This window comes from Platichthys flesus, chromosome 2 (genome assembly GCF_949316205.1).
Source record: "Platichthys flesus chromosome 2, fPlaFle2.1, whole genome shotgun sequence".
Classification (NCBI taxonomy): domain Eukaryota; kingdom Metazoa; phylum Chordata; class Actinopteri; order Pleuronectiformes; family Pleuronectidae; genus Platichthys; species Platichthys flesus.
In genome coordinates, this window is record NC_084946.1 from 21,145,942 (window position 1) to 21,162,977 (window position 17,036).

The 17,036-nt window shown below is 40.0% G+C and overlaps 1 protein-coding gene across 1 annotated transcript in view; it reads left to right on the top strand.

The window, feature by feature from the left end:
* The first annotated feature begins 307 nt into the window (after positions 1–307).
* LOC133969326 (guanine nucleotide-binding protein G(s) subunit alpha-like) overlaps positions 308–17,036 on the top strand; it is a 28,388-nt gene continuing 11,659 nt past the window's right edge. The window contains exons 1-5 of the mRNA XM_062405736.1: positions 308–1,965; positions 3,978–4,050; positions 7,253–7,307; positions 7,826–7,945; positions 13,883–13,980. Coding sequence (XP_062261720.1) covers positions 1,827–1,965; positions 3,978–4,050; positions 7,253–7,307; positions 7,826–7,945; positions 13,883–13,980 — 485 coding nt within the window. The 5' untranslated portion in view covers positions 308–1,826. The remainder of the gene's footprint in view (positions 1,966–3,977; positions 4,051–7,252; positions 7,308–7,825; positions 7,946–13,882; positions 13,981–17,036) is intronic.

Here is a 17,036-nt window from a genome sequence, read left to right on the forward strand (position 1 = left end):
GTGGAAAAGAGGGGAGAGAGGAGAGAGAGATTATTTTGGGGGGTGGGAGAGTTAGATAGACACAAAGTATTACATGTTACTTATTATTACGTAGAGATGCCTATTTTTGACTCTAGTTACTGTAATATTTTCATAGGTGAGAGAGAGAGAGAGAGAGAGAGAGAGAGAGAGAGAGAGAGAGAGAGAGAGAGAGAGAGGAGAGAGAGAGAGAGAGAGAGAGAGAGGGCGTTACATTGTGAAAGTTCAAGCCGGAAACCGAATTTGTCGTCCCGGAAAACTTGACCAGCGTTCTTCGTTCCCAGGGTTCCGTGAGAGCCGTTTGCCCCACCCCACCTCCTCGGCGCTATCTATCTCAATGTGCGATTCTCAGAGAAAAACGGGGGCAACAATAATTCAGAGCGAAGCGGCGAGCGAGCGTCTGTGGTTTCCCCGGGCGGTTGATCGGAGCGGACGCGGCCTCTCGGCGGTGCGAAGATGAGCGTGTCGCCGCCGGACCAGTGATTGAAAACACCGCGGTACGTCCATGTATCATGCACATGTAGCCGTAATACTGCCACACGGATTCAAAGGGAATACAAGGAGCCGAGGGACTTGACAGCGAGCTGTACCTGCGCCAAACGGGCAAATAGCGGCGGATTTTTCCACGAAGATCACCTGGATTTCTTTTTTTTTTTTTTGGGGCGTTTTTATTCAAGGACGTCCAGCTGCCAGAAGAGAGAGACCCGCCTGAGCTCGTCCGGAGAAGCTTCCCCGATGTGAGGAGAAATACAAATTAACGTTACGGAGAGAAGAAGGACGGAGAAGGGCCCTTTTTCCGTGGGTCCGGTCAAACCCTTCCGAACAGGCGAGCGCTAGCATCTGTTGACGGGGGGAGGAAATCATTTTGACATCGGCTAAAAAACCGGATATTATTGATAAGGTTACAAACAACCTACGCCCCCACCACCCGAAAAAGAAAGAAGGTGTATAATGTGCAGGATTGGCGTTAGACAACGAAGCCCCGGTGTAGCCTGATGATTCACATGCCGTCATTTTAAGAGGAAATATTTATTTTTTATTTCCCCCCCTATTTGTCATTTGATGTGCTTCGATCAGCACCGATTGAAAAGAATCCCGTACAAATAACAACCTTAAAAAAAACTATATATCTAAAGGAACAAATAAAAAAGGTGGAGGAAAAAATAGCGCTTGGGTTGTGAGTGGAAATGAATGGCAGTGTGAGGAATCTGCTGAAGATGGGCACAGGAGGAGACATTTGCTGAGAAAATTAACTATACAAAGCGTAGAAATAAATAGATTTAAAGAAAGAAGAAGAAGAAGAAGAAGAAGAAGCCAGCGTTTGGCTCGAAAGGAAACTGGGGACCGCCGACCTTCATTCATGTGCATCGCCAGGCTGGAAATTTCACATCCACTCTCGTATCAGTGTTGATGACTTCATTGCGGATTTACAGTGAAAAACACAGGAATCAAGCGTCTGTGAGGGCGGCATCGCTGCTCTGCTCATCTCTGACTGATCTCTGGTTGATTTATTGCCAGTAAATAGCCACATCCATCCATCCATCCATCCAGCCACACTGTGTACACCGCCTGCTGGGGCCCCCAGCGTCTCCTGCCTACTAACAGGTTTACATCTGTCTCGTCTGCATCTGGCAACATAAATGTCACCCATTTTGAGCCAGGTGTTCCTCTGCTGGGCCAGTCTAGGAATTTAGGATCCACTTCTTCCTCTGATCAACACCCTCACCCTCCCTTCCTGCACCCACCCAACCAACCATCCACCCACCCTGCCTCCCCCCCCTGAACCTGTCACTGGGTTTGTTGGGAAGATGGGCTGTCTTGGCAATAGTAAGACCGAAGACCAACGAAATGAGGAGAAGGCACAGAGGGAAGCCAACAAAAAGATAGAGAAGCAGCTCCAAAAAGACAAACAGATATACCGGGCGACTCACCGGCTACTACTACTAGGTAGGTTTTGTGCAATTTCCTCATTTATATGTGTGTGTGTTTGTTCATTTTAGGCCAGAAGGTCCATTTACTGCTGAATTGCTGCACCCACAAAAATAACACAAATCCATTATCACCCGCTGATCCACATGTTATCGCCATTGTTACCGATCGTACTCGTCATTTAAAACAAATGTTGAATGAAAACTTCCTCGGCCTTTAACAGCGAAGCAACAGCGAATGATGCAACGACGTGAAGTCACTACACCAACTGGTTCACACAGCGTCTCGAAGCAGGACGGCTGGAAACCAGGGCCTGTCTCCCTGCATTCATGGTTCATTATGGAGCGGGGTTACAGAGCATGTGAGAGATGGTGGCCAGGCAGAGGCAGACAGACTCACAGGCACCATGCAGAGGCTGGGAGGCCACCGATAGGCGTTTTGCATTGTAGTTTCTCTGTCTCCACACATGCAAACTGCAGAAATTGTGATGTGTTTGCAGGAGCGGTTCAGATGCCGGATGCCTTCACCTTGAGTCATTCAGGCTTATAGACTTCATGTGTGATGCTCTCTTTTAAGTCTCACCTTTTGCATAATCCTCTCCAGACCAGGCACTCTCTAAATGGATATTCTCTCATCAGTCTTTGAAACCGCTTCTATTTTTTTTTTCAAGTCATAATGCTATTTGTAGCTTCATTATTGAGGCCCCTCGTTTCACGCTATAACATGAACCTGCTAAAACCGGGTATTCTTCAAAGCCCCCTTGAGTACGTACGGATTGCAAATTAGGATTACTATTAGGATTACTATTAGGATTACTAGCTTCCCTTGAATGACTTTCCCATTCATTCCAATCGGAAATTGATCCTAGATTCGAGCACTCAGCCTATATTGTAAATATCAGGCCTGCAGCCGAGCTAGCTCCTAGTATTTGGGTTAGGATGTAGTTATGGCGTGGCTCCTTTCATTTTCAGAGTGCTCAGAATTTGGACTTTTTCAATTTCACCCAAAATGTCGTCTTCCAGTAAGGCCGATTCTTTGACTTCTCAGCCGTGATGCCGTGCGTTCTACAGATCAATCCGTATTTCAGACAATGTACCAACAGCTACAGCATGTGGTCAAGTGTACTCTGCCTCCTACCTAAAGAAGCAACTATTATTCGCAAAACACACTTTAGATTTGAAAAATAAGCCCAAAAAAAATACAACAATGTAAAAGAAGCATTTCATTTCCTGTATGCAAAAGATAGTATTTCTTTAATTTTGAAGTTTCTGGTGTCCTCTCTTTTGGATAATGGACAATTTTTTCACTTTTATATGAAAACAGTTATTTAATGAAACCATCTCAAGGGGGAACGTCTCTTTGGTGGAACTGCAGTTAATTCATAAACACCTGAAACTAGACACAGCTTTGTTTGTAAGAGGTCACAAGCCATTGAGTTTGAAAACCGTGTTCAATATCATTAGGATATTTTTGTATAAAATATTAATCGGAAATTAACTAGTAAGTACATTTGTTAAATAAATGAAGTGAAGTAAACATGACCATTTCCTTCTTAAATGCAGGGAAGAAGAATTATGAGTAAACACAGTACCTGAGTAAATATACATGGTTATGTTCCGCCACAGATAAGAACCATCGAGCCACAGCCGGTGCTTTGATTCCCTCTTTTCTCGTCGTCCTCTTTCGGCCCCAGCAGTGTTGCTTTTGTATAACATGGCTCACCTTGAAGGGACGGGGAGTTTAGGTGCGGGACAGTGTGGGTGCTGCTCCTTCAACCAGGACCTCCAGAGTTTTAGTTAGAAACAGAGCCCTGACAGGGGAAATCTGAAGCATCAAGTTTGTCGCTCTCAAAGTCATCTTCTTCTCTGATCTTCCATCAAAGTAGCTTCTCCTTCAAGGTCCAGAGAGTCCAGTGCCATGTTTCCAAACATTATTCACCAGTTTCACATGGATTTTTCATATGGTATATTTGAGTTTTACAGTTGTAAACCTCTTTTGTCTTATCTGTCTGTCCTTTTTTCTGCTTTCAGGGGCCGGTGAATCCGGGAAAAGCACGATAGTCAAACAGATGCGAATACTGCATGTCAATGGCTTCAATGCAGAGTAAGTGTCAGTCACACGCCGGAACCTCCACACCCACAGCACATGTGATTCACTTAACAGACAGGATCAGATATGAAAATCTGTGTCAACCCAACACTTCGATGATGTGGTGGTGTTCCGGGAAGAATTATTTGTGCATGTAGATTTTTAGAGATGCTGAACCTCAGCAGGTCCCTGTGCACTTCCCTCAGCTGCATGAGTGAGAGAAGTGAGGGGGGGGAAGTTCATTGTCAACGATGTGGAACTTTAGTGAACAAAATCATCAGGAAACAATCTTTACAAACATAGCGATTTTCAGAAGATATAAACTCAGGAAAATATTATCATCCTGCAAATAATCAAGATTTGGTTTGTACAAAATACAGCTGAAACAATTTGTTGCCAATAAATGAAAATGAATCAGCAAATATTCTGACAAGCAATTTTAGAATTTGACATGTATTTATTTGTTTTAGGCAGAAATTATAATATTCTGTGTTTCCATCTTCTCACATATGAAGTTTATGTTTTCTTAGTTTGTTCATATCATATTTATTGAGTTGATATCATAGTAAATTTTGTCTTTTAGACTATTGGTAGGACAAACTGAAGCATATGATGAACCAGTTTGTTTCATTACTTGTGCTCTTGTGAATTAAGTGTCTCTCTTAATGGAGCACATCATAGGGATAATAGAGCGGCTTCTGGAGCTGGTTTTAGTTGTTCCGTTCAAACACAAAGCAGATAATGTGTATTCATGTGTCCTTTGACAATACAATGTCAATTAGCAGCTGTCGTCCTTCAGTCAGGAAGTAGAGAAATTATATCTCTCCCACTTTTCTGAGTTGATATGTAATCCAACTGAGTACTGATATGAAAACTCATTTTGAATTCTGAGAGATTTCTTGGATGAAACTGATTTCCATGCCAGTGTATATTTATATATATTTGTTTTGTGGGCATGTTAGGGGCGGACTCCTGTTACTGTATTAAACCGTCCACTATCACTATGGTCTGAGGAAGAGGATGGAGTCAAATGTAGTACTCAAAGTTGCGTGACGCAAGAAGAATGCTTTATCTGTTTCAGGTTTTATGGAAACATTGCTCCGGGTGTTTTCAAGCCACCCTGTCTTGTGAATTTCCAAAAACTCAATTACACGTTGATGCAATGGAAACAAAAGTCACATTTTTCTATTCTTCATCATCTGTTTCCTAGAAAGGGCTTTTGGAGTAGGAGCATCATCATGTGCTTATTTTTGGGACATGTCAAACAGATGCTCCTCACAGACTCAGACGCTCTGGAGTTATGACAAATCCATAGTCGGCTGTGACGCCCCGGTCGCGTTTAGCCTCTGGGGTTTGTTGCTCTCTGTGGTCCAGGGGGGGTAGGGGGGTAACCTTACTGGGTTTCCCCTCTGGGTGCAGGCCAGTGCCAGTCTGTGCAAGGTGCTGGGAGAGTGAGGAAGATGAGGACAGGAGGAGATGATGAGGGGTGACACTACAGTCATATACAGTAGCAGAGGGTTAAGAGAAAAGAGTGACAGGAGCTGTAGGGTTGAGGTGAAACGAGATCAGTGTGGCAAGTTGGTGTTACCTTTTTGTTTTGTTTTATGTTTTGGGTGTGTGTGTGTGTGGGGGGGGGGTTCTAGTGTGAGGAATGTAGTCTTTCTGTCTTTGGTTGAGCCGCCATCGATCTGAGTGAAGTGAAGGAGCAGAGAGCGAAGCAGACCCATCTTTAGAGTTCAGACGTCCTGTCCCCTCTGACAATGTTTCTCATCTTTCTTGTTTGTATGTTCAGCCATTCAAAACCCCCATATATTAAATTCACTATTACATAATATAGAGGAGGAAAGCAAGTTGTCACACTAAGGAATTCAGACGCATATGTCGTCCTTTGCCAGTTGATTTTTTTTTTTTTTCAGATCAACTCCAGAGCCTGACAGATTTATGGATTGATCGTTTAAATCAGCAGATATTAGCCTTAATATCAGTATCTGCATTTGTGTTTGATGATATGAGCACTTATTTTTTTGGAATAAACTATACAGAAAACATTTGCATTTATGTTAAGATTTTTTGTTAAAATATATGTATTTCCTTTATTCAAATTCTAAATGAGTCTAAATTACTAATCGTTCTTAAAGCTTCAGTAATTACTTATTTTTACTTTCACTTTAAATGTTTGTTTAAAACGAGTCATGTTCACTAACACAGAGGGAATCGTCCAGTTAGGATATCTAAAAAGCATTTCAAAGTCTTCCTCTTAAACATCCTTAGTCAGTTTAACGTCTCGGTTACAGCAGCGGGTTGTGATGCTGACCCTGTCACATTTTCAGCAAAGTTACATCAGCAAAAACATATTTATTATCCAAAGAGATTCCTCCATGCTTTTACTTTGAAATCCCTCTACTGAACATGGGTACTACAGGTCTGATTTCAGTCTCTGCACTGTTGCTGTAATGTGAAGAGAATTGACTTAAAGACACATGTGTGGATGTTTTACTTTGTAACCTGTTGCTCTGCAAAGAAGTGACACCATGCAGCTGCCTGACTCTGTAAACAGCTCCGAGGTTAATTCATTTTGGGAACGTCGATATCAAGCCTGAGATTCAATAGTCAAACTTTTCTTTTGTCAGAAAGAATTGGACTGTTACAATCTGCAGCTACGGGTTTTGAAAGACCTGTGCGACTTTAAACCTTCACCACTGGTATCAGTGAAGTCCACAACTGGGCCTCATGTGGTGATGATGTAACTCAGTTTGTCTTCACATAGACAAATGAAGACGAGTTCTGTTGTTCTCATTTGGCATCAAGAAGTGCACAAATTCAGAACTTGCAGCAAAAATAAAGCTATCTGTGCATATGGAACATTTATCTCCAGTCTGACAAAGAGAAGCTGAAGAAGTTTATTATACATCGCGCATTCCATCCAAACCTACTTAACCATCAAATAAAACATTTCTTTGCCAATATTTTGGAATAATTTAAAAGCTGTTTTTCTCGTGAAAGCTACAGATCCTGTACATTATCCATACTTGGATTTACAGCGGATATATCTCTGCCAAGTTTAGGAAAAGTTTTTTTTCCCTGACCTCTGTGGAGCCATATTTTGGAAATATTCAAGGTTTTAATTAGAACTTAAGGAAAGTGTTAAACAATTCTCACACTGAATGATGTCAAATTGTTTTTATGTTAAAAAATGACTTTTCTTTGTTCTTCACAGGGAGAAAAAACAGAAAATACATGATATTAAAAACAACATTAAAGAAGCTATAGAGGTAAGAAATCATTTTCAATGATAAAGTCTGATGTCTGAGATTTTGTTTAACAGTTTGTTACACATTTCCCACCATGGTGACAGCAATGATAAAGAGATTTGATTCAAGATTCAAGATTGTTATTGTCAAATGCACAACAATAACATTAAGCAGTCGCTGGCAGTGAAATGCTTAAGTCTCAGGCTCTCTTCTAACAATACTCAAGTTATTACAACCTATACAATAAAATAAAATAGAAATAGTATAAAATAGAATATCAAAATTTAAAATAGAAAATAATGTATGTAATGTGTATATATATATATATATATATATAAAAACTAGTTCTGATGTTTTTACGCAGCAAATAGAGTTAAACTTAACAACTGATTTTAAGATATTGAGAAATGAACTTGAAGCTCCTCACTCTTGTACTGTAAATGTAAAAAGGATGATTATTCCCCCTGTTGCACACTATGTGTGTTAATTTTTCTTTTAATTGTCGTATAACATTTTCTGCGTCTGTCCTCTCCATGCAGACGATCGTGGCCGCCATGACTACGCTCACACCGCCATGCCAGTTAGCCTGTCCTGCAAACAAAAGCCAAATCAAATATGTCATGCACCAAGCAAACCAGAAGGATTTTGAGTTTTCTAAAGTAAGTTGCACTTTGTTTTCCTTCCATGTGTTGACTCTCTGACTTTGCTAGCAGCTTGTTTTCTCCTCCTTTCTACTTCATATATACTTTAACAGCTGCTTTCGGTCTGATGTCACCTGGACGTCTATGAAAGTGTTCTGTCCTCACGTCTTTGCATCTTTTCACCAGAGACAGTTTATGATGAATTGACCAAGCAAGCAAAACATATAGCTTGTTTATTTTTGGATTAACTGGTCCTGCAATTTGTGCAAAGTTTTTTCAATTGACTTAGAATTGATCTGCAGAATTTCTAATGATCTATTAATTCTAAAACAAAAAAGCCTAAGCTCCGTGGTTCGATTTAAAATTTAATATTTTCTTGTTTTCAAACAAAAAATCCTTGGTTAGGAAAAATTAGAGAACAAGAATAAGAAAAACTACTTCTGGCATCAACCAAAGTATTCATCTTGACAATAATATGCAGATACCTTGATAGTGAAAGTCTTCTTAAATTAGCTGCAGGCCTAATCTTTTTTCCATTTCCAAAAATGGACTTTCAAAAGTTGCAAATCTAAATTACATCATGGTTTGTACTTATTTCCTTCTCAAAGGTTTCCAGCTGATAAAGTGAGCTACATTTAAGCACACTTAATTCTCCAGTAGATTCATACTCAGTGTTTTGTTGTTAAATTAGTTCTAATTATTGATTATAAGTGCATTTAATGTCAGTCTGCTGGAGCCTGCAGGTGTAGGTGCTCTATAGGTGAGTGAGGTACCCCGTTCAGCAGCCTGTATGAATCCGCCTGATGGTGCGTTTGTGCTCCGATTCCGTAATTAGCAGGTGTGCTCCCGCTTCGGAGGCCGTCAATTGAATGAGGCTCTCACCTGAGAGATCCACGGCGCCCATTAACACTGATTGTCTGTAATAACCCTAAATGTGTCCAGAGGGACCTGTCCTGCAGGAACACAGCGGCTCAGAGGGATTCCCCCTGAGCCGCCGGCTGCTCCCAGTGACCTGTCAGGCAACCGCTGCAGGTCCCTGCGCTGCACCAGATACTTATTTATTCATTTACTGACGTCTTCTGGCGCATTTTCATTGTTTTAAAACATCACAGACGAGCCGATCAAAGAATTTATAATCCTGTTTTAGATTGTCAGGAAGGTAATATCGGGGGTTTAACACTGCAGGGACAAAGATCTGTAATCTGTAGGCACAGAATCTGGTTTCCTGAGAACAATTTGCAGATATGTGAAGTTGCTCTTTAAAAATTATGTGGATTAATTGAGAAATAATTCTGCAGAATAATCAATATTAAAAATGAATCACTTCCAACTCATCTTCAAAAGTAAATCATGTTCAGTATATCAATGAGAGATCATACATCATTTAATTCAATGCTTAAACAAAGATATTGCAGGTAATTAAAATCTCTCTGATCTCACATATCGCATTTCATTCTAGTCATAAACTCATTGTTGATTTATCTTAAATTATAGTTGAGATCTTAAAGTAGCTTTTTTGATTTCTTGGCATTTTTTTTTTAGAAAATCATAACATTTCTCAAGAAAATGAAAAAAAGCTTTTATCAAACATTGTGACAGTTGGGAAATTATATATTTTACTTGAATGCCTCTAAAACAGAAATTGACCAAACAGGTGTTATTATTTAAGTTGTTCATCAGTATTGTAATTGTTTTCTGATGCGGGAAAAGTGACGCAGATGAGGAGGAAACTCTGTCCGGTGTTTTTCCAATGCGACGGCTTCAGTGATAAAATGGGGCATTTTTTTCTACCAGTTCGATTTGTCTCTAGCTGCTGAGTTTCCAGGGAACAGTCTGCGTATTTGTGTGTAAGCAAAAGGAAGTCTCCTGATATCGTCTCTGCTACGTCATGGCAAATGTATGATGCAGGCCTGTCTTGAGCTGACCCTTCCCTCAGGCTGTCACTCACCAGACTTCTGCTGAGGACCTGCAGGGTCTTTTTTTGGGGGGGGGAGAGAACCAACACCGAACCTTGATCTGGTACTGAGTTTGTTCTTTTCTCATGGGGGGTAGTGGAGCCTCGGAACAGGTTTAAACATTGGTGTTAAGCTGAAGTACATCAACGATACGCCCAAGTCTCACTGACACACGTTTGGCTTCGGCTTCATAGATTCTCGCCGTAGAAGTGAGTGGTCGGCTGTAGAATAGAGAAGAGAAAATATCTGATAGGCTCATCCTCTCATCTGACTCCTCCACCATCTCCTCCTCCTCCTCCCACTCCGCCGCTCCTGGCCTCAGGGCCTACTGGAAACCAGTTGGACTGGTTGACGCTGCCTTCAGCAGGAGTGGAAGAGAGAGGGAGGGAGAATGAGCACAAAGCCTGGTATGAATCTCCGCAGTCTCTTCTTAATTTCTTTTCAAGCTTCGTGTCTAATCAATTATCCTCCTAGTTATTATTCAACAAAAGTGTTTTTCAGGATATATTAATAATAAAATGGAGCATGTCTTTTTGCAAGATAAAAAAACTAAAACAGTTACTCAGGCCCTTTCAGTCCCAGCAGACTGATTTCTGCCATCCTCACCTGTCCTCAGCTTCCCTGCTCCTACTCCACAAACAGTGATGACGTCTGCTCTCCTTAAAAACCTTTGAATTTACATACTTCATAGGACCACAAATCATTTTGATGAAGGATCACTCTTCCAGGCTGTAGATGTTGTCTGTGTATATAAAGACAAATCTCCTGACCCTCCGCATACTGCAGCATACTGTACTAATTATATGTAATGTCGTTTTTTTCGTCTTGAATTTCAGGTTTTTATAGTGAATTTAAAGGACATTTTAAAATGCACTTCTTTTAAGATTTTTACAAAATCACTTGGAATTCCACAAAAAAGAGACACTATTTCCAAATTCACTTCAAAACCGATATAAACAAATGTGATTGTAGAAATCAAAGCCCCTTCAGGTCTACATATACTGCAACTTTTTCCTCATGCAAAATTAACTACTCTAAAATACATTTAGAATTGGTGTTATCTTATTCATAATGTGATTAACATCATCAAATTAAACTTTGCTTGTCTGTCTTAAAATAATCTGAAGTTGATTTTGGCTGCAGGTAAAATAGAGCTTAGCTGATAAAACCACATTTTGATACCTAGTTGTGAATGACTGCTTGTTTTATAAGTTTAAAAGGAAAAAATGGGAATTTATGCAGTTTTTTTTATTCCTTAAATGTAGTTTTCAGCAGAACTGGTAATTCCTCAGTTTTGGATTAGCCTGCTACGTATAATTTTATAGTCTTTGTTTCATAGGCTTTCTAGGAAACTATGATGAATGTTAATGTAACTATTTTTAACTTGGCTACTACACATTTTGTTGAACTTTTCCTTTAAACTTGAATAAAATAATGAGGGTGTACTTAAAAATGTGTAAAACAAACACTTTCTCAATGTTCCTCCTAATAAGTACCAAATAGCCTTTCTGGGATACACACTCATTATTAACAGCTAAATACTGGAAAATATGGGACTTCAAAATGTAAATGTCACCTTTTAACTTTCTGAAAAGCTGAACTTAATCTAGTAAATCACAGATTACCTGACCTTTACACGTTAATTGTCGCGACTGATTCATCATATGACATCAATGTATCCTTATACTTTATTTAAATAACACACAGAAATGTACGAGATTTGTCATCAGAGAGCACAGCGATAAAGACAGATTGTTTTTCTGATTACACCTGGCGGATCGTTAAGTAAACCCTTTCCTCAACCTACATCTGTGGAATTTACCTCAAGTTAAATCACATGGTTTCTGAATGTAGGGAGAATACATAACTCAATATAAGAGTTTACATGACAGCATCTTTCTGTCGTATCAATGTATGAATATGTATTTTTTTTTTCTCTTTAAATTGTTGATCAGTTAATTACAAGTAGTTTGTTCTTTAAAGGTGTATGTGAAACTTTAAACAGTTCTTACTTAGACACCTGATTTATACACTCAGTTTCAAATAATACACTATAATTTAACTTAATATATTTTTTGCTACTTTTGCTACGATTATTAAATATAAAGTATGTTTAATATAACTGTAGATTTGACTGTTAGGCTTGGATTAAGAGTTACTTACATTTTGAATATGACATTTTTTAATTTTCAAAACTGAAAAATATATTACATTATATTACACTTACCATGAAATAGATTTTTAAAATCAATGTTCTTAAGTGATTAATCAACACATTTTTTATACAGCTCAATATAAATAACAGTTCTCACATTATGTCACAAAGTCTCTTCTCTGCAGCCTGGTTCGTCAGGTTTAATTTAAATTCTGTAAAAAGGTTTTTAAAAGATTTTTTTTTTTAATTATTTATTAGAAATGGTCTTTTAGTTTAAATAATAGTTTTAAATACTTGATTTTAACAAAAGTTGACCAATAATCCAATCTTTCCCATGAATTTCCTGCTGTTTATCCAAGTGCAAGCTATGTTCAATTATAAATGAATGATAATAATAGGAATTATTGTCATTAGGGCTTCAACTAACAATGATTTTCAGTATAAAAGATGTCTGTAAATGTGTTTTTTTTGGCTGTGTCTTTTGTGAACGAAAATTGCCAAATATTCTATTAATTTAATGTAAGACACAAAAAGTATTTCTTTGAAGAAGCTCCTTGTCAGCTTGAACAATGAAAAAGTCATTATTTGAATATTCCCCAGTAGATTTTCTGATTATCGATTAACACTTCCAGGAAGTAAAAAACAAGTGACCGTATGACAGTTCATTTATTCCCTCTGTGCTAACTCATATTCCAGCAAAAAAAATCTACTCTCTATCTAAAGTTAATCTAAAGTTAAATAACAATGATAAACCAGATAAAAGTAGATTTCTACTAAAAGCATCATATGTTATCTCACACAAAAACCTTGAAGAAAGGAACAACCGACTCATCCAGACTCTTTGTGTTCCATCATTTCTGCTGCTTATTACAGGCAGCTACTCAACCTCATGTCTTAATGTATTTATTGGCCAACAACACCGTCCCATTCATTTACTCATATCGGTCTCTGACGTAGTTGGCATCGCTAAATCCTGCTTACTCTCGGCTGAATTAAGTATTTTCAAGATACTTCAACTCTGTGGCTCATAATGGCTTATTTGTGCCGGACGGCATTTGTAAGTGATCAAGTGGAGATCGTAGCGAGGAGATAGGCCCCCGTCCAGTGACAGCCGAGCCCTGTGTCAGTACAAAGCTCTCCGTTTCTTCATGAACTCGGTGAACTGTTGTATTTCCTGCCTCTGTTGGAGCCTGCTCATCTGCTGCCGCTCCTCTCCACGCCAGGCCTTAAACTCCAAACTACTCCGCAGAATATCGCTGCCTTCTTCCATCCGTCCTTCAATGTTTTCACCCGTCGAGGCCCAGACGAGACACATGGTCGTAAGCCAGAGACACATGTTTAAAGGGGATCATTTGTACGGCTCCCGCAGGCTGGACAGTTGTTAACCTAACACACTTCCCCTTCTCTTTAGGGCTAGAACTGATAATTACTTTCATTATGGATTTATCTGCTCATTGGCTTCTTGATTAATTGTTAACAGTCTAAAACCCACATATTTTGAGTTTCCTATCATATGTGATAAAGAAAAGCATCAATGGGGAGCTGGAAACAGAAAATTACAGTATTTAGTGACCAGAATATCTGTTGATGGATCGGTGGATCCTCTCTTCTCTGAAAAGGCCAGAAATAATAAAGATATATATCAGAAGAAAGGTGGAACTTTCAGACTCACAGCTGCTGTTTCTTGTAAAGATTCCTGTTTTACTCACACACACACTCCGCCCCTTTCCTCAACCTTCTTTCTGTCCCATCACATCTTTATTTCGGCGCCAGTACAAGAGTCTGATTTACGGTTCTTAGTAGGTGTGGTATAATGTTGATCCGGATCCTTCTGTCTGTCTCCAGGAGTTTTACGACCACACAAAGATGCTCTGGCAGGACGATGGCGTGCGGGCCTGCTGGGAAAGGTCCAACGAATATCAGCTCATCGACTGTGCACAGTAGTAAGTCTCACCTCCTATGCACACACTTTGGATTACACATATTTTCTAAGGGCACAACCATTCAGCGTGCGCGCTGGCAGGTGTCGGGGTGTTTTGCCATGTGGTTTATGTGAGTGCAAGGTGTCAAGGTTCATGAGGCGACACTGACGACACCCAGACGAGAAGTCCTAACGACTGGACCTCATCAGAATCGGTTTCGACGTTGGTTCATCAAATGAGGAATAAAACCCACATTACTTGAAATAAAATACGCTGTAGAGTAGTTTTTAATATTGTCAGCAAATCCCCTGAAAACACCAGAACCAACATTACATTAGTTTGACTCTATATTTTAGATTTCTTCACCATGTGGCACTTAGGCCCTGGCAATACGACGAAACCTATAAAGCAGTCATGAAATATTACAATTTCATTATTTTGAAATGGTTTAATAACTATCTAAAACCGCTGTGAAATGTAGTTTTTAGCTAACATTGCCTAAACATGCGTAAACAGTGCATTTGTTAGGGACTATTTCCAGCTGTGGGTTTGGTGCGTAGTCGTAACTCATGTTCATCGTAATGAGGAAACTTGCCGTGTGGCTCTGTGGATGAAGTAATGTTGGTCTGTTGATCTGTCGACCACCTTTCTGGGTTTTGTTTGGATTAAATAAGTTACAGACTTTCATGGTCCCCAGAGGATTCTAATAAATGTGGTGTTCCCTTGAGCTTTTTTTTTTTACAAATGGTCCAATTCTTTGGTTTATATCTGCTGCCTATTGTGTTTGGTAAATGGTAAACGTCTGCTGAACATTAGCATTGTCATCATTATGGCCACATAACGAAGGCCTGATTAGTTTATTGTATGTGTTCGTTTTGGTATTTTCGTGGGATTTAAGAAAAACGGTCTCCAGACTTATCCTTTAGGATGTTAAAGGAGGTGCTTTTTTGCCGATTGTCCTTCTGTGTGTGAAGCAGAAGCAAAGGTTGCACTTTTATGTGTTGACCAATACATTGTTTGTTTTTTTCTATTGGGCTGCATGCTAGTTAGCAGTATTGCTAAACTAGCCTCGTGGTTTGTGCGTGTTGTTGGTGACAGCGAGCTCCGACCGTATCCTCGCTCCACACACTTAATGTTTTCACTGCCAATGTTTTTCGTATCGAAATTATTTGTCACACATGCTGAGACATTTTAGTTTTCCCCCCCTAAGCCTCAGCTTCCTGAACCTCCTCCTCCGTCTGGCTCTTCTCCCTCCCCCTGTTCTGAACACATCTGTCTTTCTCTCTTTCTCTCCCTCTCCTTCCCTCTCTCTATTCTGTCTTTCTTTCCTCCCTTCTTCGCTTCTTTTCTCTCCTCTCCTCCATTCTTATCCGCCTCTTTATCTTGGTCAGGCCGGCCTCTGTTATGAGGCATGCAGCTTGGGCTCTTGGAGGGTGGAGGCTTCGCTGACTCTCTTCCATGTGTGCATGTGTGTTTGTGTACAGTCTGTGCTGCTGCATCGACATGCTCGTGTAAGGTTGACTGGTTTTCTGTACATGTGACTTTATGCAGAGGGTTGAGCTACTGAACTCAACCGACTGCCAACTACATGGATCCGTACTTATTCTCAATTGTTGTCCTTTCTAGTCCACTTAAAGGACGCATTCACGGTTGGTCCCTTGTTGAGTGGCAGTGTCACAACACATTGGGTGATGATGACAAAATATACATAATCTTGAATCTAGCTGAATCCATCCTTTACAATATTAAGCATTTTGTATGTGGATATAAAAAGTAGGATAATTTCTTCTGAAACGTGATATACTCATGTAAAGTATCTCAAAATTGTATTAAATACAGTTATTCAGTAATTGATAAGTTGATTGACCCAAAAATTATCTGTAGGGTTAAAATTTCTTCCCATACTTTCAACAAAATGTCCAGCCCATATATATATATATATGTCCAGGTGATGCATTCAAATAGAAAACATTAAACTGATCATCAGAATAGCTGCAAGTTAATTGAATAATTGATCAATTGACTTATCATTGCAGCAATAATGTAATGTGATGCTTACCGGGATATATTTCAGTTTTGGGTTGTTAGTTTAAGAAAATTTGACTTTAAAAAACAGGATTGGAGATTTCTGTAATGAAAACGAAGGCTCAATGATGACTTGCAGCTGTGGACTGACTTTATGAGTGTCTTTTATATTGCACGCTTGGCCACAGGTGCTTTATGATGATGGAGATGGGTTTGGGTTGACCATCTCTTTAAGACGATCAAGAGAAACCTTCTTTGTAAGAAAAGCAATTGTCAGACAGTTACAAGCAAATGGAGAGACAGAAGGAGGAAGAAATGGAGAGACAGATTGGAAGAGAGAAAGAGAGGGCTTCCCTGCATTGCGGGTCCTCTCCTCTCCTCTCCTCTCCTCTCCTCTCCTCTCCTCTCCTCTCTCCCACACCCAGCAGCCCCAGTGTTATGGATCAGATGCTGGGCTGGGTGGCCAGACCGGAAGTGCTCCCCTCCCCCCGCTGTGCGCTTATGTAAACGGAGAAGCAGAGAAAGAGAGAGGGGAGAGCTATTTTTAACCCAGGCAGGCTGCAGAAGGAGAAAGAATGAGCGAGTGTGTTTCAGAGGGAGGCAACTTCAGCATTATTGATGAAGGTTGTTAGCATTAAATGAAAATGTCAACCCTCGATCAGCGCGGGAAAAGTCAGGGCCACCCCACATAGTCCGCGCCTCGCTCTTTCTCTTTTCTTTTTCTGGTCGAGAAATCTAATTATATCATCTGATTCATGTCGTGATAGGAATATAAAGAGAGAAGTAATTGATAGGCTGGTGATGCTTTGTTGTCTCTGACGAGGAGGAAGTCGCTGTAGCTTCCCTGGGAGTGTTTCTGCTCCGTCATACTCGGAGGGTTTTTGTTGTTGTTGTTGCTGTTTCTTACCAACACTTCCTGACTGCTGTGATGTTTGTGTTTGTGAGGACGTTTTGGTCCTTGATTAGATGTGGATGTGTTGATTTCAAGTGGATGTGCAGGTTGCTGTAACAGTAGGTAGTTTACATACAAGTCCGAACAGCGTCCCCCCCCG